The sequence below is a fragment of the Malus domestica genome, chromosome 07, assembly GCF_042453785.1.
Source record: "Malus domestica chromosome 07, GDT2T_hap1".
Lineage (NCBI taxonomy): Eukaryota > Viridiplantae > Streptophyta > Magnoliopsida > Rosales > Rosaceae > Malus > Malus domestica.
Window position 1 is genome coordinate 5,807,244 of NC_091667.1, and position 23,905 is coordinate 5,831,148.

The following is a 23,905-nucleotide window of genomic DNA, read 5'->3' on the forward strand; positions in this document are numbered from 1 at the left end:
GGGGTTCCGCCGAGTGATGAGGTACTAAATAATCAACCTCTGGCGCCTCTTCTTCCTGGAGCTTCACCGAATGGTGAGGCTTCACACGAGCAACCTTCGTGAAGGCTCCCTCCTTTTTTTTTTTTTTTTTGATTGATTGATGTAAAATGTACATTTCTGTAAATTTTCAAAGAAATCAATAAATGAGCCTTATTTCATTCTTTGTGTGTGTGTGTGTGTATTTATTTTGTGCCAAAAGCATAAAGAATTTTTTATTTTTTTTTTTATATTTTTTTTTTTTTTTGCAAATGGTGCCTGATGCAGTTTCAACTCATGCAGGCAATGAGCTTTGGTGTCGCCTTTTATGCTCGTGCAGACCAGGAGCGTTGGTATCGCCTTTTATGCTCATGCGGATTAGGAGCGTTGATGTCGCCTTTTATTCTCATGCGGACCAGGAGCGTTGTGCCATGCAGTTTAGGCTCGTGTAGGCGAGGAGCCTCGTGTCCTACAGTTTAGGCTCATGTGGACAAGGAGCTTTGGTTCGTGCAGTTTAGGCTTGTGCGAACAAAGAGCATTGGTTTGTGCAGTTTAGGCTCGTGCGAACAAGGAGCATTGGTGTTGCTTTTTATGCTCGTGCAGACCAGGAGCTTTGTGCCATGCAGCTTAGACTCGTGCGGGCAAGGAGAATTTGTGAATTTTGTCAAGCAATTTTGGAGAGGCGTTCCTCACAATCTTCATAGTAAGGAGCCTTGACCAAGTGATTGAAGAAGTCTTTGGGAAAGAAATCGCGCATCGTGATGGGGATGGACGATCTATGTGTCGAAATTTCATCATCTTCAACACGTTCACGTTGCTTTGAAGGTTGACAAGAGCTGCTTTGCCCCCTTTCCAATTGGCAGACTTGTGGAGGAGACGTATGCTTCTTGTGCAATTTCTTAGGAGTGACTTGAGTCCATCCTTCAACTTTGCTTGTCTTGGAGGATGCCCCCTGAGGTTGAGGTAAAAATTTTGAGTCGGAAGAGCCAGAAGTGATGGTGGTATAGTTTGACTTCACCACATCGTCAAGATCTAGCTCAATGATTCCTTTCTGAGCCAGCTTCATGATGAGATCTTTCAGCACGAAGCACTTTTCTGTCGGATGACTGATGAAGCGGTGGAATTTACAGTACCTTGGACTGTCGGTGCCATTCATCTCTTCTGGCCGTCTGCACTCAGGCAAGCCGATCACCTTCTTTTCCAGCAAGTCTTCTAACATGGCAACCACATCAGAGTCGGGGAATGGATAAGTTTTCTCCTCAAGCTCCTTCAAAGTGCGTCTACGCATCTCTTAATCACGAAAAGCTTCAACTTGAATCGTCTTGCCTTGTGTAGGGATTTTGACGGGAGATGTGTTGACTGTCATTGCTTCCTTGGTGGATTTCCACGTAGCCTTCTCCACCTTTGTCTCAAGAATTTTTTCGTTCTTATAGTCGGCGATCGGTTCCTTCTTCCCATGATGGGCGATGCTCAACTCCATGTCATAGGCGCGGGTGGCCAATTCCTCGAAGGTCCGTGGTTTAATGCCTTGAAGGATGTATTGCAAACCTCATTGCATGCCTTGGATGCACATCTCGATTGAAGAGGTTTCCGATAGCCTGTCTTTACAGTCGAGGCTTAGAGTGCGCCATCTGTTGATGTAGTCAATGACTGGCTCGTCCTTCCACTGTTTTGTGCTCGTTAGCTCTAGCATGCTCACAGTGCGGCGGGTGCTGTAGAAGCGGTTGAGGAATTCCCTTTCCAACTGTTCCCAGCTGTTGATGGACTCAGGCTCTAGGTCCGTGTACTACTCAAAGGCGTTTCCTTTCAGTGAGCGCACAAACTGCTTGGCGAGGTAGTCTCCCTCCGTCCCCGCGTTGTTGCAAGTTTCGATGAAATGTGCAACGTGCTGCTTTGGGTTTCCTTTTCCATCAAACTGCATGAACTTTGGTGGTTGATATCCCCTCGGCATCTTTAGGGCATCAATCTTCTTTCAATAAGGCTTTGAGTACAACCCGGAGGTATTTGAGCTCCATTCGTACTGTGCCTTGACGGTGCTGGCAATCATCTCTTGCAACTGCTGGATAGAAAGAGATCCCATGAGTGCCGCTTCTTGGTCTGACTCCGGCTTCACATCGATTCTCTCCACCGTAGGCTCATCTTCTGGGTTAGGGTTCTCGCCGTCCTGTGGCTCCAGTCGACTGACGAGTGCAGCGATTTGCAAGTCTTTTTCTTCCACAGTTCGGGTTAGCCTTGCAATTGCTTCATTCATTTGAGCCAGTTGTTCTTCGATGGAGGTAACGCCGATGGTCATGACTTGTGCAACCAATAGACGTGACTTTCCTTTAGACATCCAAGATGCTGACGAAGAACGTCGTTGGTTGTTTTGGGATGTCATCTTGTGTGCCTCAGCAGCATGCTTCGGTGCCCCCAACGAGGTCAGGTTGATGACAGACTCACACCTTTGATGCTCCATTTGCTCTTTTAGCGGCACCAACTTTGAAGTGGCATGTTGAGGAGCGGTTGTGGCGCTAATGGATTGTCCATTTGCGGCAGAAGTTCTTAGGATCCTTCCCTCAGTGATTGCGAGAACGGTTTGTCCCTTGCTTGATGCCATTGAGTTTGAGGTGTGTTTGGATTCCTTGAACGGAGAAAGAGATGAGAGGTAGAGATTGTCCCACTGGGCGTGCCAAATTTGTGAACACGAAAATTTCCTGAAACGAAAGAGACAAGAACAACGTGCACAAACAAATATTTGTGTTTTTGATTTTTGGGTTACAATCTCTCTCAATTTAGATCCTCTGATTCGATCTCCGTAAGGTGTGTATTTGTGAATGTGCGATTGATCCAAGGGCTGTCGAGGCTTGATCTTGGATGAACGATGAACGAAGAACGAAGAACACTTTCTTCGAGGGCCGTCGGGGCTTGATCTTGAATTGGTGGAAGTTCTTCAAGGGCCGTTGGGTCTTGATCTTGAAGGAGAAATTTCTTCAAGGGCCGTTAGGGCTTGATCTTGAAGAAGGATTTGACGAAGAACGAAGAAGGCTTTCTTGATCCTTCGGGATTTGCTTGAATTTGGGAGGTTGGATGCTTGAAAGCTTTAGAGTTTCAAAGCTGCAAGGATTTTGGATGTGTGGGGAGTATTATCTTCCATTTTGGTAGTAGAGAAATGTATTTGTGAATTGGTTGATGATACCTTGATGTAGAAGCCTATTTATAGGCTTTGAGAATGAATCACCACCACAAAATATTTTTTTCTTTTCCAAGCACCATTGCCTAATTTCCCACTTAATACAATTTTAAACTTGAAGTGGTAATTTTATGGCCTAATTTTCCACTTAATATCATTTTAAACTTGATATGTGCATGCTTTGTCATTGCCCAAAATGAGAAGAAAACCTTGTTTTGATCTTCAATGGATTGAAATGTGCTTGCCTTGTCATTGCCCAAAATGAGAAGAAAAACTTGTGTAATCCTCCAAGGGTATTTCTTTTTATTTTGTTGAGTCACACACCATGTGTACAATTTGTATGACACGTGGCATATGCCATGTATGCCTTGACACGTCAAAATTTTAATGCGTTGGTGAACATTTATTTCACCGCAATTTCGATGTCTACAGTGTGAACTCAGAGAAAATTTTCTGAAAAATTGAAAACTAAAAAACTTGCCTTTCCTTCCTCGGAGTCCTCCTTTTAAAGGCTTTTGAAAAGAGGCTTGGATGATTGCTGGATTTCCCTGTTGAGGCACGAGATGAACGATTACTTTCTTTTACTGTTGATGAATAGTGATTTGTCTGGAATAATTGTTGCTTTTACTGTTGAAGCACGGGACGAATGATGACTTGTTTTTATTGTTGATGAATAGTGATATGTCTGGAATGATTGTTGCTTTTACTATTGAAGCACGAGATGAATAATTTCTTACTTTGTCAGCATTAATGATGGGAATTTTGACTAGGCTCCATTCATGATGACTGAAATTTCACATGGCTTTATGCAAATGGGTCTTGGTAGTTGATCCATTTAGTTATTTGGCTTTTTAGATCGGCTGGTTGCTGTGAAGATGCATCTGAAGATTCTGAATCTAAAACTTCTCCTTCTTCAGCGTGGAGCATCACTGCTTCTGCAAGTAATTGTTGAGCTAAATCTTGGAGCATGGCAACTTTGTTCTTACTCTTTGTGCTTGTTGACTTGGGTGACTTGACTATTCCTTTGAGGGATAAGGGTGGACTAATGTCCGATAATGATTGTGCTGGAATGACTGGCATTAATGGCTTTGTTGGAATGACTGGAGGTGGAATAATGGAAAATTCACGAAGGACTTGACTGATAACCCTTTGGTGATTGAATTTACCCCACCACTTAACTGATCTTACTCTGTTGACTTCGCCAGAGGGTCATTAGTCAGGTCCTCTCTAAATTTCCCATTACTCCATCTCCAGTCATTCCAACACTATCATTATCAGACATTAGTCCATCCTCATCCCTTCAAGGAACAGTCAAGTCACCTAAGTCAACAAGCACAAAGAGTAAGGACAAAGCTGCCCAACTCTAAGATTCAGTGTAACAATTACTTGCAGAATCAGCAATGCTCCACACTGAAGAAGAAGAAGAAAAAGAAGCTTCAAACTTAGAATCTTCAAATGCATCTTCACAACAACCAGCGAATCAAAAAATAGTTTAGGGACCTAATTTTCCAGGACTGGTTTCTTTGAAAAAATAGTTTAGGGACCTAATTTTCACTCACGTAATAATTGAGGGACTAAATTGGCAGTTCACCCTATCTACATTAAAGGGGTGAAGGAGTGGGCTAAGCCTCTCAACGAGTTAGCAATAATGTGATTCAAATTCGTCCTTGGCAACAATATAACCTAAAACCTCTCACTTAAGTGGAGGAATACCACTAGTCTATAGTACTAAGCGACCTTTCGCCAAAGAACTCAAGTATATTAATTAAACCATAAATGGACACTTATTGTTGAGATCAAACCAGCATTGAAACTGCTAAACATTTTTCTGGGTCTCCTAATGAACCTAGGAATCCTTAGCCTTCTTGTTTTCAGAAATGAATATTCCCACTGATTTGAACCATCGCATAAGATTACGATGATCTTTGACATAAAGCCACGCTCGAAGAAACGGAAACAGACTTTCACTCACACCCCGCTCTTCTACGTAATTATGGAACGCGTCCCTCGTCGTTTCATCAAGATCTCTGTCAGTTGAACAATTCAACCCAAATAAACATTAGTTTTTCATGCATAAATCAGAGCACATGACAGGTTTAATTTCTAAAGAGCAATACCAAATTATAAAAGAAGAAAGAAATTCAGTAACTCAAACTAAGAGCAGCACTGAGGGATACAATAATCTACAGTGCAAGAGTTAGGATCATTAGATACAATAATCTCAGTGAAAGAGTTCAACATATATGCTTAGGAAATGATTTCCACACACCTTTTGTTTGGGTTAAAACTGGAACTTTGGGCTCAAAAGGAAGTTAGCCCAGAAGAAGGTATAGAAGGAAGGAAGCCCAAGGCTCAGTTGAAGCCCAGAAGGCGGAAGAAGCCATTTTCCCGACTAAGTGTAGATCACTTGAGCCATTTGCTCACCTACCTAGAAGTCAAGTGGTGTAGACTAGCCAGCTAATCAGCCCAAAAGTACTTTACAATGACAGTACAAGTAAAAAGCTGATGAGTCACTACCCTTCAGCTGCATTCGGGCAAGATCAATGTTTCAGGCAGCCAAGCCAAATCATCTATAAAAGAGGAAAGAGAAATCAGAGATAAGGGCACTCAATCAAACAAACAAATACACAAACTCTGCTCAAGCCAAATTTGCATACGAAGCTGTAGTCAGCACCAAGCCTTCATCCTTTTTAAGATCAACCTTCACCGAAAAGCTTTTGTAAAAGCTCTGCTACCTTGTCTGAATTTTGCTGTAATATCGATTCCCCCTGTAAACTCATCCCCCAATCTCCCTTTCTAGCACTCAAACCCTTTGTGAATCACAAAGAGAGGAAGTTGCAAGACGATCAGCCTTGCCCGACAAGGTGAAACCTTGCTCGACCCTCTTTGTTCTGTCTTTTCATTCATAAATCTAGTAATATGATGTATACTTCCATCTGTATCCAAGTTATTTCTAGCCAGTTTATGATTAAAAGACTTCTTGGTTCTCGGATCTGGTTGGTTTAATGGTGCCCAACCATGCAAAAGATAAAGTTGGAATCCGTACTCATAGCTTGACCAGATCTAAGTTCTAACCTTTCGGGCATAAGATTGATCAATCAAAAGTCCTTGGTCTCAAGGCATAAAAAAGAACTTTATGTGGACTTAACCCATCCACGACAATCCTTGATAACAAGAAGTCCGAAGTTACTTGGGGCGCAAGTAATCAGCCTATTTATTAGTTTTACTTCTATTATATTATGATTGCCACAGAACGCTTGAGTATAGAATTAATTCTGATGGGAAGCCTCAAGGCCTATACTTAAGGCCCTACAAAGCACCTATCTGGGTTCGTTCTGCTCTACGGGCTCGGGTGATTAAAGTATAACAGTTGTAATACTTCTGCAACAATGAAACAACCACTATATGTTAGAGTACTTGGTTAAGTTTTGATTGCGAGCCTCAAGGCTTACACCTAAGGCCCTACAAAGGCACCTTTCATAGCTAACTTGGTCTCTCAGGCATATACAATTAAACTAAACATCTGTTTTACATCTGTTATGCTAAAGATGGCAGTGGCACGTCTGAACACCCAAAGTTAATTTTGATTGTGAGCCTCAAGGCCTACACCTAAGGCCCCACAAAGGCACCTTTCAGAATTAACTATGTCCTTCTCTTACAACCCGCTAATAAGCAGAAGCCCGACAGACAATATCAACCGGCGCCAACCCCTCGGGGAGCTGTGTGCTCGTAGGCCAGGAAAAGTCCCTATCGGAAATTCCTCCAGACGAACATAGTTTTGGCACACCTGGTGGGATCGCTTGATCAAATCTTACTTGCCAAAGAAATATGTCAAAATTACCTGAAGACTTGCAAACTATCTTGTTGCAAATGTTGCAAAGATTGGAAAACGCCTCCGCAGGCTTCAGAAGGAAAACAGACCTGGTTATGGGACCAACTATTCTCATATCTTTACCTCTACTTGGGGAAAAAGATGATGGGGAAGAAGAAAGAAAAAAAAGCTTGAGGCCAGCCAGCCAGATGAAGAAATAACCTTGGCAAATAATCCACCTAGCCCATCAATATTCTTACAGAATAATCAAGGGCAAGTCGAAGCAATGGTGGACAAGCATGCAGATCCCTTTTCAGAGGCCCAAGTCAATATGATTAATTTAGCATGGGCCGAGAAGGGAAAATGAAAGGTTGCAAGGGAGACAGAAAAAAGAAAGGTTGGCTGACAAATCCACAAAAGGGGTGATCAAATTGCCCGAACATCCAAAAGCAGCTATAATCAAAGGGATGGTTCTGTGCAGTAGATGCCAATGTGAGTGTGAGCTCGAAATACCGCCAGCAGGACTCCTCATTGATCATGAGCTGATCAGGAGGAAAGAAGAAAAAAAGGTCGTACCCAGTGCACAAGGCTCCCGCTTTACGTAGGGTCTGGGAGAGGTGAATGTCGGCTAGCCTTACCCCCATTTATGGAGAGGCTGCTCCCAAGTCTCGAACCCGAGACCTACCGCTCATGGGCGAAGGCACTTGCCCACGAGAAAGCTAGGCGGACAGCAGTTTATAGAGATACTTCCCGAAGTGTTTTTCAGCGGTTGGGAGGGGATTTCCAACCTAGAGCTTTATCAGAAGTGTTTCGAAATCATGAAGCTTCTAAGGAGGCGGAAGACAAGGAGGCCAAAGGTCCAACAGAGAGGGAGATAGGGCATTCTTAATATGGCCATACAGGAAGAGAAGTCAAAAGGAATGATAGGATAACTAATCCTGTCAAAAAGGATAATCCTGCCCGTCTCGGGCAAAAATGGTACGTGGTCGGAAAAATGGGCAACCCGCCAAACAAATGGGTGCCTCCATGATTAGAAGGGTCCAGAGGCACCACAAAGCCTACATGAACTCTTTAAAGACTCCCGCAACGTTTGAAAATGAGACTCCCACAAATGGGAGCCTCCATGATTAGAAGGGTCCAGAGGCAGCATAAAGCCTACATGAACTCTTTAAAAACTCCCGCAACGTCCGTAAAAGGTTGAAAAAACATCATCTGGGGGAAGTAGTTAGTTTCACTGGAGGAGTAAAAAAAAGATGGAGAGGGCTAATAGCAAAACAAAAGGCGAAGGAAACCATGTACCACAGAGCTTACACCCTGGGAAGTACAGGATCTTGAAGAGAGCTCAAGAAGATATGATAATGATGTCAACTCCCGGATGGAGGACATAACCTATTTGTTTTGGAACTATTTCGCCCGAAATGAGACTCCATTCTATATCACTGGTGGATCCTTTCGGCGAAGTTCCAAAGCAGATACCAGATTCGGGCATAAATCGACAAGAGGGGGCACCAGAACCACTACTTCCAGAAGATGCGATGGTCTGGTTAGATGAGTTTATGGGCCAAATCGGGAGCAAGAAAGAAGACTTTCCAGAGCCTAGCAATTTTCATGTCAAAATGACGTATGTGTTATCCGCCATGTTTGGTGTCGACCCTGATCAGCCCGCCATTATGGAAGGTGACTATTTGACAGCGGAGCCAATGATGGCCCATGTTAGTGTTGAAGTAGTTAGAGAATGAGAGTTGGGAAAAGCTAAATCATCTGAGACATCCAAGGATGGTCAATTAAGGATCTATACAGATAAAATGGTGTTCAGCCGCCCAAACATGTTGCTAGCCAACCATCTTAAGCCAATATATGTTGCAGCTCATTTGGAGGGGGTGCCCTTCAAAAGGGTTTTGATTGATGGTGGAACGGCTGTTAATATATTGCCAGCCAAGCAAATGAAGAAGATAGGGAGATGTGTAGAAGATCTCATTCCCACGGACCTCACGGTTTCGAGCTTCTCGGGCGCTATCACCAAAACTCATGGGATATTGCCCTTAGAAGTGGACTTGGGGTCCAAACAAATCATGCTGGCATTCTTTGTGGTGGATTGCACTTCCACCTATGGAGCACTACTCGGAATGGATTGGATCCACCAAAGTCTCGCCATACCCTCCACTTTACATTAGCAAGTTGCTGTTTACCATGAGGCAGATACGGAAGGACCAGGCTTTTGGGAGATAGTGGAGGCCGAATCACGGCCATTTTTCCCTACAGCCAATGTTGCGGAGGCAAGTTTCTACAATCCCAATGTAGGAATTCTGCAATGTTCAGGAGCAGATGAGAACGGCCGCATTACCAAGGTGACGACCCAAAAGCTCTTAGAACAAGGAATGCTCATCACTAGAGAAGAATGGGATAGACCATGCATCGTCCCAACACCTCAACACCATCAATGACAGAACAAAAAAGAAAGGATCAGGTAATGGTAGTCAGGTCCCTGATCAAAAGACTGTTGGTGTATGGGAGAGGAAGAAAGCAAGAAATGAAACTCTTAGAAAAAGAAGAGCAGGAATGGCAGCTAGGAACTCTGACCAGCCAGGATAAAAGCAGAGAAGAGCTTTGCGGAGAAGAATTGGATGTGGCCATACGAATGGCCGAGTGCATATATGACTTGGATGGGTCAGAAGACTTGCCCGAAAGCCCGAAGTTAGTTGAATTTTTGTGCGCAGAGCCTGACAAACCACCACCAGAAGTTCACAATTATTTGGAAGTCATTGATTTGGGGACAGAAGGAGATCCAAGACCTATACAAATCAGTGGCTTGTTAAAGACTAATGATCGGGCAAAGATTGTCTGTCTTCTGCAAGAATTTGAAGATTGTTTTGCTTGGCATTATACTGAGATGCCAAGTTTATATTCAACCTTGGTGGAACACAAAATGCCCATCAATGAGGGATAGAAACCTGTTAAACAAGCGCCACGAAGGATGTCAAAAGAAATAGAAAAAAAGGTCAAAGAAGAAATTGAAAGACTAGTAAAAGCTGGATTTATTAGACCTGCCAAATATGTGGAGTGGCTGGCCAACATTGTACCCGTTTTAAAAGCCATAACAAAAGCAGTACGATGTTGTGTTAATTACAAAAATATTAATGGCGCTACACCAAAAGATGAATATCTCATGTCATGGCTGATCTATCCATAGATGCAGTGGCAAAACACAAAGTATTATCTTTTATGGATGGAAATGTCAGGTATAATCAGATAAAGATGCAGTGGCATTACCGATATGGTGATCTCTTCACGGCCGTAAGTCCGCTTGAGAGCCGGGCCGTTGCCGTCGAGCGAGCCCTGGACGACTGTGAAGGGCGATGGAGGGTTGATTTTTGGGGGAGGGTTCATTTTCTGGACATCGATATAGTGTTCCTTGAGGGACCGCAGGATAACGGTGTCGACGGCGGTGGAAGGGGATGCGGTGGTTGAGTGGGGGCGTGCTATCGTGCGCCACGGGTGGTGAAGTGCGGCACCGAAGCCTCTTGCCGCTGCTGTTGCTATGGCTTTCCTCCACATTTTTGTCTGTGATTTCGGCAGTGGCTCTACGTCCCACTGCGACGGTGCCGGCTTCTGCTTCTACCACCTAAGCGGCTTTTCTCCAAAGTTCGAAAACCGTCGCCCCTTCTTTGTAATAGAATTACATGAATACCCTTTTATTAAAACATGCGAGAGGGATGGTCGAAGCGGTGATGGTGAGCAACTGAGCATCTTCAATACTTGTGCTAAATTTTAACAATTAAATTATATAATAAATATTTTTTATTATATTTTTTTGTTAAAGTGGAGAGGGTTGTCAGAGATGGTAAGTTAAAATGTGTACTATCCACACACCTTTTATTAATTTATGTCTTTTGATATTTTTTAATTTATCGGATCCAACAATAAAAAAAGTGATGAGGGAACCTCAACACCGTTCGATTTCATTATATTCCATTCATATCTCAATTTCATTCATTTAATAACCCTTTGGGGTCATTGAGATAAGAAAAATCGTTACTAGTCTATCTCATTTCATTCATTTAATATCCCTTTGGGATCATTGAGATAAGAAACGTCGTTTCTAGTCTATCTCTTTCTATTTCCATATATAAACGACATGATATTCTTAACTTTGATGTAGGTTACAAAAAGTGAATGTGTATTTAGCTGCCACACCAGGTAGCACGCCGAGGGCAGGCATATCTTGGTTTGTGGGGCTTGGGTTAGAACCCATAACCCCAATCTGAACAACAATTTTTTATTAGCTACCCAACCATGGTGGATGGGGGACCCTACTAACCCGAGAGCTTAAGGGTGCACATTGTGTGATTTCACCCAAGGGTGAGCAGACCAAAACCACCGTAATCTCACCTGGTTAAGCTTCATCCAAACAAGCAATCACTTTAATGCTTTGCTTAATTACAAGTTCACGCTACTAGGCTCAGCAATATCATGGCATTGTGTAAATTTGTTTAAACTTATTTAATATCTGGTCTCTGTCCAGCAATTATCTAATAACTAGCTTCCCACTTACCATATAGTGAAATTCAAAATTCAATACAGAGTGCCAAGTGAGGCATAGGAGCCTTAGAGATTTAAGTGTACTTTGGTTTTACCCTATTCGACAAAAGAAAAGAAGCTTATAACGCACTCCCACCACAAACCCAGCAAACAATTACATCAAAATCTCATCCCTCACCTCAGGTGCCTTGTACTGTCACCCGTCTTGTATCTTTCAATGTTTTTGTTTAATCTGCGTCTGATTCGTGCAATTTATTTACTTAATGGTATTGCTTGCTCTGTGAGCTTACGTGCAAGTAATAAATCATTAATTGTGTCTAGTCTTTATAAATGAAAAAAACTTAAAATCTCATAGCTTTCTGAAACCAAAAGTTCTGACTTGGGACCGTTACTGTGATTGCTATTTGTTTAACTGAAATTTCTTCCATGCCTCAACACTACTAAAAAAAGGTATGGTGAAAGATGAATCGATATTCGATACACTGCTGCTTTCAGAATTTGTCCATGGATGATTTGTTAAACATCGTTAAAGAGATGAATATGCACTGGTTTGCCATAAAAATTGTCAAATTGGATATCGTTTACTTTGTTATTTAAACCATTAGCTTCCTGATATCACTGTGAAGTCTGTGATGTCTACGACTAATATTTTTGGTAATTGTTAAAGGACTCGGGCAGAAAGAAAGTCCGACGAAAGTAATGGCTGCCAAAATATGCATAGCCATTATTGTTTCGTCGTCCATTAACAGAAAACGTTGGGGGCTTCCGCCTTATACGTGGAAGATTGTATTGCCTGAATCACGAGTCTTATATAATGTTTTACGAACACCTCATGTTGATAAAAAGTCCAGACAACAGTTTGAAATGAGTATCAAGAAACAGTTTCTCGTCATAAAAACAAAAACGCATGAATTGCAAGAAGTAGTTTTGGTTAAAACGACGGCGCGTAGTTGGAGCCCAATATGAACCCCAACTTTCTTGCAGAACACGGTTGGATAAAGCAAAACTCCAGTGGTTGCTCTGAAGTAAGATCCTTGCATTGACCCTTTGCATTGATCCAGAGGTTGCTGGATGGTTCTGATCTTGATTCGATGGAAATGGGAGATGAAAAGAACATAAGCACTTCAAATGATGGCCTAGGGTATAAGCATTGAGGTTATCTCTAATAAGTTTTGTAAGTTTATAATCTGTTTTTAGCAGATAAGATGATTCAGAAAAACTTTGGGTTACACTAGGATTTGTTTACTTATTATGGTCGGAGGTCGATGCGATGATTCACCTGGTAAGGCTTCGTGTAGGTAAACAATCACTTTAATGCCCTACTTAGTTACAAGCCTACGCTACTAGCTTGGCAATATCATAGCATTGTGAAAATCTTTTTAAACATAATTAATATCTGATTTCTGTCTGATGTGGGACTTTAGCAATTATCTAATAACTATCTTCCCACTTAGATTTTTGAGCTTGGGTTTGGATGTATCACAGACCATTTGCAGTCAACAAATAATCGCATTACCTCTAACTAGGCTATCCACACACGTCCGTTAATTCGGGTGGATGTTGTGTGACTGAAGTTTTTAATCAAACTGCTAAGGCCGTAGAAAAATTGCATAATATTGATCACTTTGATGTAGTATACAAAAAGTGAGTGTGTACTATACCACACCAGGCAGCACGCCGAGGATAAGCATATCTTGGTCTACGGAGCTTGGGTAGGACCCAAGTAACCCCAATCAAACAGCAATTTTATATTAGCTACCCAACCGTGGTGGATGGGGGACCCTACTAACCTAAGGGCTTAAGGGCGCACTTTGTGTGATTTCACCCAAGGGTGAACAGACCAAGACCACCATAACCTCACCTGGTTAGGAGGCAACCAATCACTTTAATACCCTGCTTAGTTACAAACCCACGTTACTAGGCTCGGCAATATCATAACATTTTGTAAATCCTTAAAAACATATTTAATATATAATCTCTGTCCGATGTGAAACGAGTTTTTTAAAACACTGGTGAAAAGTAATAAACCTTTCTCACCGGACTAAGTTACGCCACTACAGACTAAGTTTCATCTCGAAGCCTGTGGTCACGTCATGACGGATCTTAGTCCGAGGGGTTGGCTAATTCATCTGTCACCATTTGCTTCACATTAGATATAAGTCAACCGTGTTATCTAAGGGTCAGGGTCGGAAGATGCATTTTTTTCTAACACAGACTGACGTTACGTTAGCTTGTCTTACGCAAACCTTTCCAAACTTACGGCATTGTGCAGGAAATAATAAAACATTCATTAGGAAAGAAGCTAATCCGTTTTTGTTTAAATACCAAAAACAATGTGCTCACTGCTCCGTCCTGTATCCTGCTAAGGCAACTCGAAAAATTCAGGATGCCGGCAGAGAAGCTTCGACACATTCACAGCTGTTTTCTTTCATGTTACAAATAGCAGAGTACACACAACAGTAGATAACGCAATTGCCCAGCCAGAAAGCCTATCCCCTACACTTACTAATGCATAATCGTTCCGACTACAAACTGGTATAAAATTGTGAAAACTTACGCTCTCATTGCAACCGCGAAAATTTGGCTCGGTAGTACAAAGAAAAAGGGAAACAATATCTGTAAAGCAAACAGAATCATCCAATCCTCGGAACCTGAGAAGGCCGATTTATACCTTCATCAATATCGAACCATTCTGGGTGACAACAGCCACCTCTTGCCTCTAGTATTGCGTTCAAGTTATTCACCCTCGGACAAACAGAGAACTCATAACAACCACACCACTGAGTTTTTACTTCTTCCGCCTGGTGTGTTTAACTTTAACTATTCTTCGTTGAGACTTGTCACCATCACCGCCACTGGAGCCAACTGAGAAGCTGCCCCCTCCTAAACCCTGATTCGCACCCAAACTACCAGAGGCCTGAAATGGGTTAGGGTTCTGTGGGTTGGTTAGGTTCTGTTGGCCTCCAAATTGGAAGGGACTCGCCCCTGGGGCTGTGGGTGTATATCCAAATACAGAAGCAGGTTGTGAGTTTGAAACAGGCTGTTGCCCAAACTGGAACTGTTGACCAAAACCTGGGACTGTAGGCATAGACGCCTGATTAGTGTCTTCGGCCATACTGTCTTCCATACTCATTTGATCATTATTACCTGGGGAACCAAATGGAAATACAGGATTGGAGTTGCCAAATGGAGGCTGTGACGGGGCACTAGTAGGTGCAGCTGAAGTGAATGAGAACATGGAAGTTGAGGATGCACCATTGGATGATTGAAACATTAATCCACTGTTGTTATTTGTAGAAGAAACTGTGGATGCTGCAAAAGTAATAGGCGCACTGATAGTAGTAGCAGTGGCAGACGAGGATCCTCCAAATACAAAAGGTGCACTGTTAGTAGTAGCAGTGGCAGACGAGGATCCTCCAAATACAAAAGGTGCACTGTTAGTAGTAGCAGTAGCAGTCGAGGATCCTCCAAATACAAAAGGCACACTGTTAGTGCTAGTAGTAGCAGCAGTGGAGGATCCTCCGGATACAATAGGTGCACTGTTAGTAGCAGGAGCAGCGGAGGATGATACATAAGAAAACCCAGTTGACGAAGATGTAGAGTTGAAAGCGGTAGCAAATACAGAAGATTTAGCAGGTTGCCAACTGGAAGCAAATACATTAGGGGCAGTGCCAGAGCTAATGGAGTTGGCCTCCAATGAGGAAGTAGAAGAACCAAGAGCAGTATCAGTTCCTGAACTAGGGAGTTTGGCAGTAGAGGTTGGGCCAAAAATAGAACCTCCAAAAGAGAAAGCTGTATTTCCAGCAAACCCATGTGATAGTGGGGATGTTGATGAACCAGGTTCAGTGGATGAACTTTGTGCAACAGATGCAATTCCAGTCGCAGCAGATGAGGCCTGGGCAATAGGAGCAGATCCACTGCCAGCACCAAAAAGAGAACCCTGGAACTGGTTAGCAGCACTTGAAATGGCAGCAGATGTGCCAGCAAACAAAGTGCTGCTAATGTTACCAAAGCCTTTGTCTTCTGTGTTCTTGCCTCCAAATGATTCCTTGTTCTTGCCTTCAAAAGATTCCATGGGAGATTTTACTGGAACTGGTGTGACTACAGTTGAAGCAGTAGACGATTCAAATTTGACTGTAGGCGTGGTTGAAAATGAAGGTGCTTGAGCCAAGCTAGAACCATTGCTACTGTTCGTGGTGAATGCAGTTGTAGAGATGTCAACAGTGTCTCTGTTGGCAGTGTGACTAATGCTACCCGATGAATTTGGACTTGTCACATTACTGAAGACTGAAGGAGTGGAGGAAGTAAATAGAGGGCTTGACCCATTATTTATATTTGAATTAGGGGTGCCAAAGGAGAATATGCCTGTGGTTGATGGTGCAGTTGATACAGTAGTTTTAGGTATCACAAAAGAGTCTCCAGCATTTGAATTACTCTTATTAACTGCTTCACCTGATCTGTGTGGTTGGACTACAGAAGTTGTTGCACCAGATACAACCGCATGTACACTGCAGATGAAAACAAAGATAAATTAAATAACAAACTTTTGGGGAACACGTTAAAAAATCATAAAGTCACCCACTTACATAATGAATGGGATTTCCACATGATACCACTGATTAAATATTTTTGTTATTAGACACATACTATTTTATTGCAAAAGACAATAGAACAAGGGAAAAACGAGTGGTCAAGAAGACCATTGAAAAGAAAAACAAGGAACGGAGAAAACAGTTGCATTTTGAAACAATAGAAAACAAGCTATTTTTTTGTTGTTCATTCAATAGTTGTATCAATTACAAGTTACAACCCATCACAGGAGCAACCCCTCAAACCCATTTCCAAACCTATCCACCCGCCCATCACTAATGAACAATCTGGTTGGGGACAAAAGAACCACCACCATTAAAGCTAACTGCCTTCACCAATAGCAAAGAAGGTTATAGTTCCGAAAATCCAGTGAATTACTATTGACAATAGATTAATTCCTCATTGCCACCCTTCAGCGAGCACTTTTAACCAACATTTACAGGATTGCCACCCTTCAGTGAGCACTTTTAACCGACATTTACAGGCAGTGTGCCTTCGCGGTATTAGGTTATCTACCCTCAAGGTCTTTGGACACACATATACTCTGATAAAATGAAAGACAATGAGTAGTTTCATTCCATTTGTCCCTTCGGAAGCCTAGTTTTCTATACACTTGAATCTCCACCTATCTTTTCATATGAAAGAAAATAATAAGAAATATAATTAAATGCAACACTCAAGAGCCCTCAACTATGTTTTTCATCAAAACGTAAAGATTGAAAAGAAACAAGCGATTTAACACACTGACCTGCTTGAGCTTTCAGCATTGGAGTGTGAAAAGGTTGCGTTCACGGATTCACCAACTGCAGGTGACGAAGTAAAAGTAGACTGTGGCAGTGCAACTTTATCAACACTCTTAGAGCCAAACTTAAACAGAGGAGTAGCTGCATCTGAAACCTTAACTGAAGTAACATTACCCCCATAGTTAAAAGTGGGAAGACCAGGATGCGAATCTTTCGGTAGATCAACTTTGTCATATGTAAAGGATGGCTGAGTAGCTACTACACTGGGCAAGACTGTCAAGCTGGATGAAGCTAAACTACGAGCAGCTGAAGTCCTTACTTCAGAGTAAACTGGAGTATTCTTGGTCGAAGATGCCTCAACCTTCCCTCTTGAATCAGATGCAACCCCATTTGAATCGTCATCATCATCCAGATCCAGAAAATCCTGCAGACAATACCCAAAATGTTCAAATTCCATGGAAGTAGAAAGAATAAACAAGATAATCAAGAACTTACTAGAAACAATCAAGAGAATAGAGCACAACTATACCTCATGTGCACTCATCTTGAATGCCCGTTTCTTTTGTGGATGATGAACAGAGTTTGATGCCGCAGAAACTGTAGTTTTAACATTTAGCAAAATATCCTTCTTTTCTGTTGTAGAATCTGCTCCATTTATTAACATTGAACTGTCAGAAGGAGCATCGATCCTAAGTGGGCCGTTTCCTCTAACCTTATCCTGCTTTTGAGAGGTGAAGTCTTGAGGAGCACCAATCCTAAGTGGGCCATTTTCTCTAACCTTATCCAGCTTTTGAGAGGTGAATTCTCGAGCATCTGGTATCACATGATCAGCGGAAACATCAAACTTATTATTGAAATTTTTATTATTATTATGTTCGTTGTCCAAAAATTTTGGTGAATCCACATCCTCCAGGCTTTTCCGAGCCTGACCATATAGCATTGATGGGGAAAGCTTAGTTGGCGATTTGTCTTTCACAGTATGTAGATTGGGCTCAGATGATTTCTCTTTTGGAGAGACCAATTTATCAAGCTGCTCAAGTATTTTGGACGCCATTTCACTGGACTTTGAGGGAACGGTAGAGAAACTTGTACTAGGACCTGAATTGTCTCTAGTTTCTGGTAATGCTTTGTTCTTAGGTTCACCCAATGATAGTGGCTTCCACAAGTTTTGAGCAGCCTCAGAACTTATTCTTGCCCCATGAATGGAAGTAGTAGGTGAGCTCAAGCCTCTTGAAGAAAGAAGATTAGGTTTTTGACGAATTCTCCGAATAGGACCAACAGATCCTATGTCATTGTCTAAGACTGAGAATCTGCGCTTCGAGGTCTACAAATAAAAACAAACAATTCAAATGACATAAATCTGGAGGTGATTAGTGCAAATAAAGAGTAGCATTAGATAATCATCAGATATCATACCCCTTGTTTAGATCCAGAAGGTTGGCTTTGCTCCCATACAGACTGAGATGATGAAGCACCACCATAAGCATCAACTTTAGACCCAGCACCCTGAAATACAAGCAAATACAAAGTAAGAGCCCAAACTCCCAGTAAACATATGTATTTTTTTTAAAGAAACGGTTGTATTAAGATCAAGAAACCAACAAAGAGATCGGTCGAGAAGACCAACCCAGAACACAGCAAACAAACAAAACTTGGAAAGTGAACATAGAAAAGACCCAGCACAATCAGCTGAGAAAACACCTAGAAGACTCTGATCTAGCCTAAGCAAAAAGAGAGAGATTCCCTGAACTCTGAGGAAAAGGAAGCCGGGAACGAGATCCTTCTAATTTTTTATTTTAGTTAACAGATATCCTTCTATTTCTCTCCATCCAAACGACCAAAATTACCGCATGGAACATACAATCCACATGACCTTGGCTTTCTTGCCCTTCCAAAGCAAAAAATGGCATTCATTAAAAGAGAGAACTTTTGGGATTGCCCAAGTGAATCCCAGTAAACAATCAAAACCTGAAAGGGATCTGTACTGTCTTTTTCTTATAACCAGAAATCCTCAAACATGCTTTGGGAAAACGGATGTCAAATTGGAGAACACCACTCAACCCTGCAGTCTTTGGAAGGCAGGAAACTCTAGCAAATGGCTACATAGATACCTTGAACAAATGTACCACAGGCCTAATCACTCAACTAAACCAACATTAATTGAAAAGAACTATTCTCATAGCAAACAAACCTTCAAACTACTTGTTGTGCAGACTCGAGAGTATGGTGTTCGAGCCATGCTGTATATAGCAGACCTGCCTCGAGATCTAGGGGTCACAAAACCATTTAATGGAGCCATCCCACTGCCAGAATTCCTTGGCACAAGTGACATCGTTGGCGATTTTGAAGGAAATGGCAGACTGCTCAAAATAGGGGAATCTTCATGGTGTGTTTGACCTCGCAAATTTAACAATGATAGAGATACTTTTGAAGGCCTACTGCCCATGTAAGCTTTTGCGAGTTCTGCAGGTGAAGCAACTTCTTCATCAAGGACCTGAAGACATTTTAACCACTAAATGTGAAAAAAGAGCCAAAGTGAATATTTCATAGGAACTATCACTCCACAATTAGTTTAAATTAAAGATAAGCTAGATCAAGAACATGGCTTTCACAAACTAATGAGCCAAAGTATACAAATGGAAAGTAAGTTATCATACACTTGCACTAACAACAGGGTTTGAAGCAAGGCGGCTCTCAATCCCATTTTTGTCTAGCAATGGAGTTTTAGGAAATTCCTCCTTTTTGTCATGAGAAACCACCGACTTTGAAGGTATCACTTCAGACCCTTTCTCTTGATTCTCCATTGGCATATCAACAGTTCTTGAATGCAACAGCTCTGTCAATCGATCAATCTCAGATCTGCAGAGGTGATTAACATTCAACATCAAGATAAGCCCATGTTAGAAGAAAAAAAGTTCCACGATAAACACATGTTCAAAGAAAAAAAAATGTTCTAAGCCCTAGAAGCACCATGGATGAAATCATAAATGCACAAGTGGTACATCAACCCCCATTAATTCCATTAAGAACACACACAAACATACTCTCTCTCAGACGCGCCATGGATGAAATCATAAATGCACAAGTGGTACATCAACCCCCATTAATTCTATTAAGAACACACACAAAAATGCTCTCTCTCTCTCTCTCTCTCTCGCACAAACATCATCCCCATTCATCAATAGTACTTGGAAGTAATACCACGAAGTACATATCAACTTGACCAGACCAAAAAAGAAGTATGTACATAACAACTTACCTGGTAAAGGTTTTCTGCTCTAAAATTTGTTCAAGCTCAGTGAGCTCGCCTCCATCACCAGTAGTACTTGGATGACTTGGACCGGAACATTGACCAATTGTGCCTTTTAGCACTCCAGGAAGATCCTTTACAGTGTACATTTACATACAACATATTGTCAAACATGATATCAAAACCATAAAAAAAATGATAAAGAATCTATGAAATGAATTGAACTGAAAATTGTTCTACTTGAAAATAAATAATAGCATACCATCATAACTCAATCACAATAAAATTTACACATCAGTGGTAAAACAACAAGGAATAGTGGGCAACAAAAAATGTGGATGTAACATGGACTACTCTTATCCCAAAGAGTAAAAATGTGAATAAATAGGATATTGAGGATATCAAGTTTTTTTATGCGCTGTTCCTTAATAATGTCCTCTAACATAACTTTGGTAGTGTAAAGCCAATCAGTGCACTTGCAGGAAACTTGAGATATTCACTTAACCCTAAAATATATTCTAAGACGCGCGCAACATAGAAGAAAATCAGGGAACAAAATATTTCCCGTGAACATAAATTTCGAGTCTAAATAATGGGAGGGAAAAAAATTCACTACGCTTATAATACTCAAACACGGGGCCAAAGAAAGATCCAAGTATCATGATGTACTGCCCAAAAATAGCTCCAGAAAGAAATGATGTAATCTCATCTAAAAACAGGACTTTTAACAAAACAATGAGCATATAGCTTACTCCCAATCACTAAGCGCAAAGTCCGATCAGTGCTAAAATACAAATATCTAACACATTAAACTTACCACAGTAACTTCTTCTTTGCCCTTCATCTTTGCTTCATGGTTTACACCTGATAAAGTAATGGAAGACTAAATTCGTAAGTAGTTGGTAAAGAAACTAATAAAGCAATCACAGTCTTAAGCTCAGATGAGAAGGCAGAGAAAAAAGTTTTTTTATTTTTCTGAAAAGGGCACAGAAGAAAGTTCACGATGGCTAATCATAATTTTTTTCTTTTTATTAAAATGAAGACATCTTATGATAACAAGTACAAGGCATGCAAGATAACATGGACATACATGCAACAGCTGAGTAAATTAGTTTGAAAATTCCCTTGCATTCAAGAATCAAAGGAAGGAGCCACCGACCAACTAAATTTTAAAGTCACAATGACCACTGAAAAAGGTGCAGCATCCTTTCAAAGAAAGGATACAGATGATTTTTTTAATATTTGAAAAATTAATAAGGATGATATAGTACTCACAAATAAAGTGAAACAGTAATTAAAAGGGGTAATCAGGGGATTTTGGAAAAGATACCAGCATCAGAGACTCTATATCAATCAAGCTCACTCTTACAAGAACTACTTCTTGAACATACCAATACAAGAGAATAAATTAAACCAGCAGTAGAATAAGACGGAGCAAGGATTCTTTGTCTTCCTCCTGCCAAAAATAAAGGATTCCTACGTCTTCCTAATAGCGTAACTCTGCATGTTATGTATAATTTGAAATTCAGAAGACCAACTTGAATTTTGGATTCCGTCGATTGCAATTTCAAACAGTTTTCATTAAACGTTGATGAAGTTCCAGGTTTTTCTTATAGACGCCACAATTATTGTAATGAAAACAATGAATTCTAAGTCTCATATACCTAGCTCCAAATCAATAGGAAAATATCAAAGAAATCAACCTCATTACATTTCACAGCACAAAAAACTCAGCCAGAAGATAATTGTTAAAAACATGCAAGTAAAATTAGCAAAAACAGAACGAAAGGTGTCCCAAACAACGAAATCCCAACTCCACATTAAATGATTAAACTAAGAAACCCATGGAATAGTAAACAAAGAGAGTCACGAATGCAGCAAAAGCCGAACCTGTAGAAGGCGACTGAGGCGGAGGAAGGCGTTTGCGAAAGACAGAGGAGAAGAGGCGGTGGGCGCCAGAGGAAATGAGGCGCTGAGCCGGATCGACGAGCTTCGAGAGCCAGCCATCGTTGGCGGCGCTAGGGTTTCGTAAAATCGTTGGTGGCCGATCGTACGGTGTTGCTTGGGTGGTCCGTCGAAACGGCGTCTTTCGGAACTTGCCACCCGCACCCAATCCTTCGTATGCCTGCTTCTGCTTCTCTTCCCGCGCGGGCGACGCCATGAGAGAGAGGAGAGAGATAGAGAGAGCGCGCTAGGGTTTCAAAATTTTGTGGGGGGTAGAGAGAGAGAGGGATGGCATTGCAAATTAGGGTTTTTAATTGCACCGCCCGAGAGTGGAAATGAAAGGGGCCAATTTGATATTTAGCGAAACATGTCGGGGACAGGGAGAGAGTGACAGAAGTATGGGAATGATATTTTTGTCTCGGAAAAAAACAAGAATATGAAACTAGCCCTAATAAATTCGGTTAAAATGAATATGGTATTTTACCACCGTGACAAAAAATAATAATTTGTATGCACCGTGTTTCGCATTCGATCCTCATCAGTTTTCCTTTATAAATATTTAATAATTTATTTTACTAATGTTATCGTTTAAAAAACAAAGATAAAAATAAAAATAAAAAAAACTAAGACTGGGTTGTTTTTTTTTTTTAACAGTAAGATATTCATTGATAAGTAATAGAACACGCACAATCATTGAGGATATGATACATATAATGGGTCTCGATAAAAACATTGCCGAGGATTTTAACCCGGTCTAACAGTTTAACTAAGACTGGTTTTATATTTTATTCAAAAACGTTGATAATTTTCAAAAATATTTGTAAGAATTCATCTTTTTAACAGTTTTGTTTAATACCAAAAAATTTGTTTGCTATAGAATTTAAAGTTACTTTAGATCTTAAAATTCAAAAGCCAATTAAAAAATAAAAGGTTATATTCAATTGAGATTTGAAATATCTTACAAGATTTCTAAATTCATGAAGTTAAACGGAGTTTCATACACTCCATGTGAATTTTAAGTGAAATTATTAGAAATCTTTGGGGTTGAGACTTGATTTCTTAAAACCTAAAAATCACTATAAAACCTCTCTAAACCCATTAAAATCCATCATCTTTAAAAATACTTTAAACTCCAATCATAATTGAATACATATAAAGTTTTGTAGACTACTTTAAAATCCGAAATGAAAACACTCATATTTCTATATAAATTCTTAAAATCTTGATTCAATACCCATGAACTGTATTTAAAATCTTGATTGATTACATATGAATTTGTAAACTTTTTTAAACTCCTAATTGAATACATCAAACAAAAAAATCAACATTCCGATTTTGGCTTCATCCTACTCTACTAGTAATTCCCTGGCCTACCCCCTCTCCCCGACGTCGAAACCGTCCCCCGTCGGCAACGCCAACCTTTCGTTTTCCCCTAGTTGATCTGATTCTCTTTCCTTACTTTCCGTATTTTTAAATTCTCTGGTATATTTCCTCCTTCCATTGTTGCAAGGTAAACATGGAACCAATGCTCCTACAATAGTTCCAAAAAAGTTTATTAAACAACTTCAATGAGAATCCGAATTCTAATTCTCCTTAATCCAATTTTTTCAGTTTCAATTACAGATTAGCAAAACAAGCTCTATTTTCCTAAAAACCTAAAACGCAAATTTAAAGGTTTAGACAACATTGTTTGCCAAAAGTGTCTTTACATGTTAAACTCACCATTCATGTAAGTAGAACATTAGATCTCCATCTATTAGTGAAAAAGGTTACCAATAAACTGTAGTGACAATGGCATTTTAATTAAACTTTGTAAATGTTTTATCATAGCTTGTTTTTAATCA

At 40.8% G+C, this 23,905-nt stretch overlaps 1 protein-coding gene across 1 annotated transcript; it reads right to left on the minus strand.

The window, feature by feature from the left end:
* Positions 1-13,824: 13,824 nt before the first annotated feature.
* LOC103438830 (nuclear pore complex protein NUP1-like) lies at positions 13,825-22,387 on the minus strand. The gene is made up of 9 exons (XM_029105344.2): positions 22,008-22,387; positions 20,935-20,981; positions 20,127-20,251; positions 19,525-19,726; positions 19,059-19,361; positions 18,284-18,373; positions 17,397-18,191; positions 16,873-17,291; positions 13,825-16,042 (listed from the first exon to the last, which is right to left on the minus strand). The coding sequence occupies exons 1-9, from the start codon at positions 22,276-22,278 to the stop codon at positions 14,323-14,325; spliced, it is 3,972 nt and encodes a 1,323-aa protein (XP_028961177.1). The 5' UTR covers positions 22,279-22,387; the 3' UTR covers positions 13,825-14,322.
* Between the last annotated feature and the right edge of the window lie 1,518 nt (positions 22,388-23,905).

Coding starts and splice junctions, on each gene's coding strand:
- LOC103438830 (XM_029105344.2), bottom strand. CDS start 22,278: ATGGCGTCGCCCGCGCGGGAAGAGAAGCAGAAGCAGGCATACGAAGGA. Junction 20,252..20,934: donor GCAAAGAAGAAGTTACTGTG/GTAAGTTTAATG, acceptor TACACTGTAAAG/GATCTTCCTGGAGTGCTAAA. Junction 16,043..16,872: donor AATGCTGAAAGCTCAAGCAG/GTCAGTGTGTTA, acceptor TTTCATCTGCAG/TGTACATGCGGTTGTATCTG.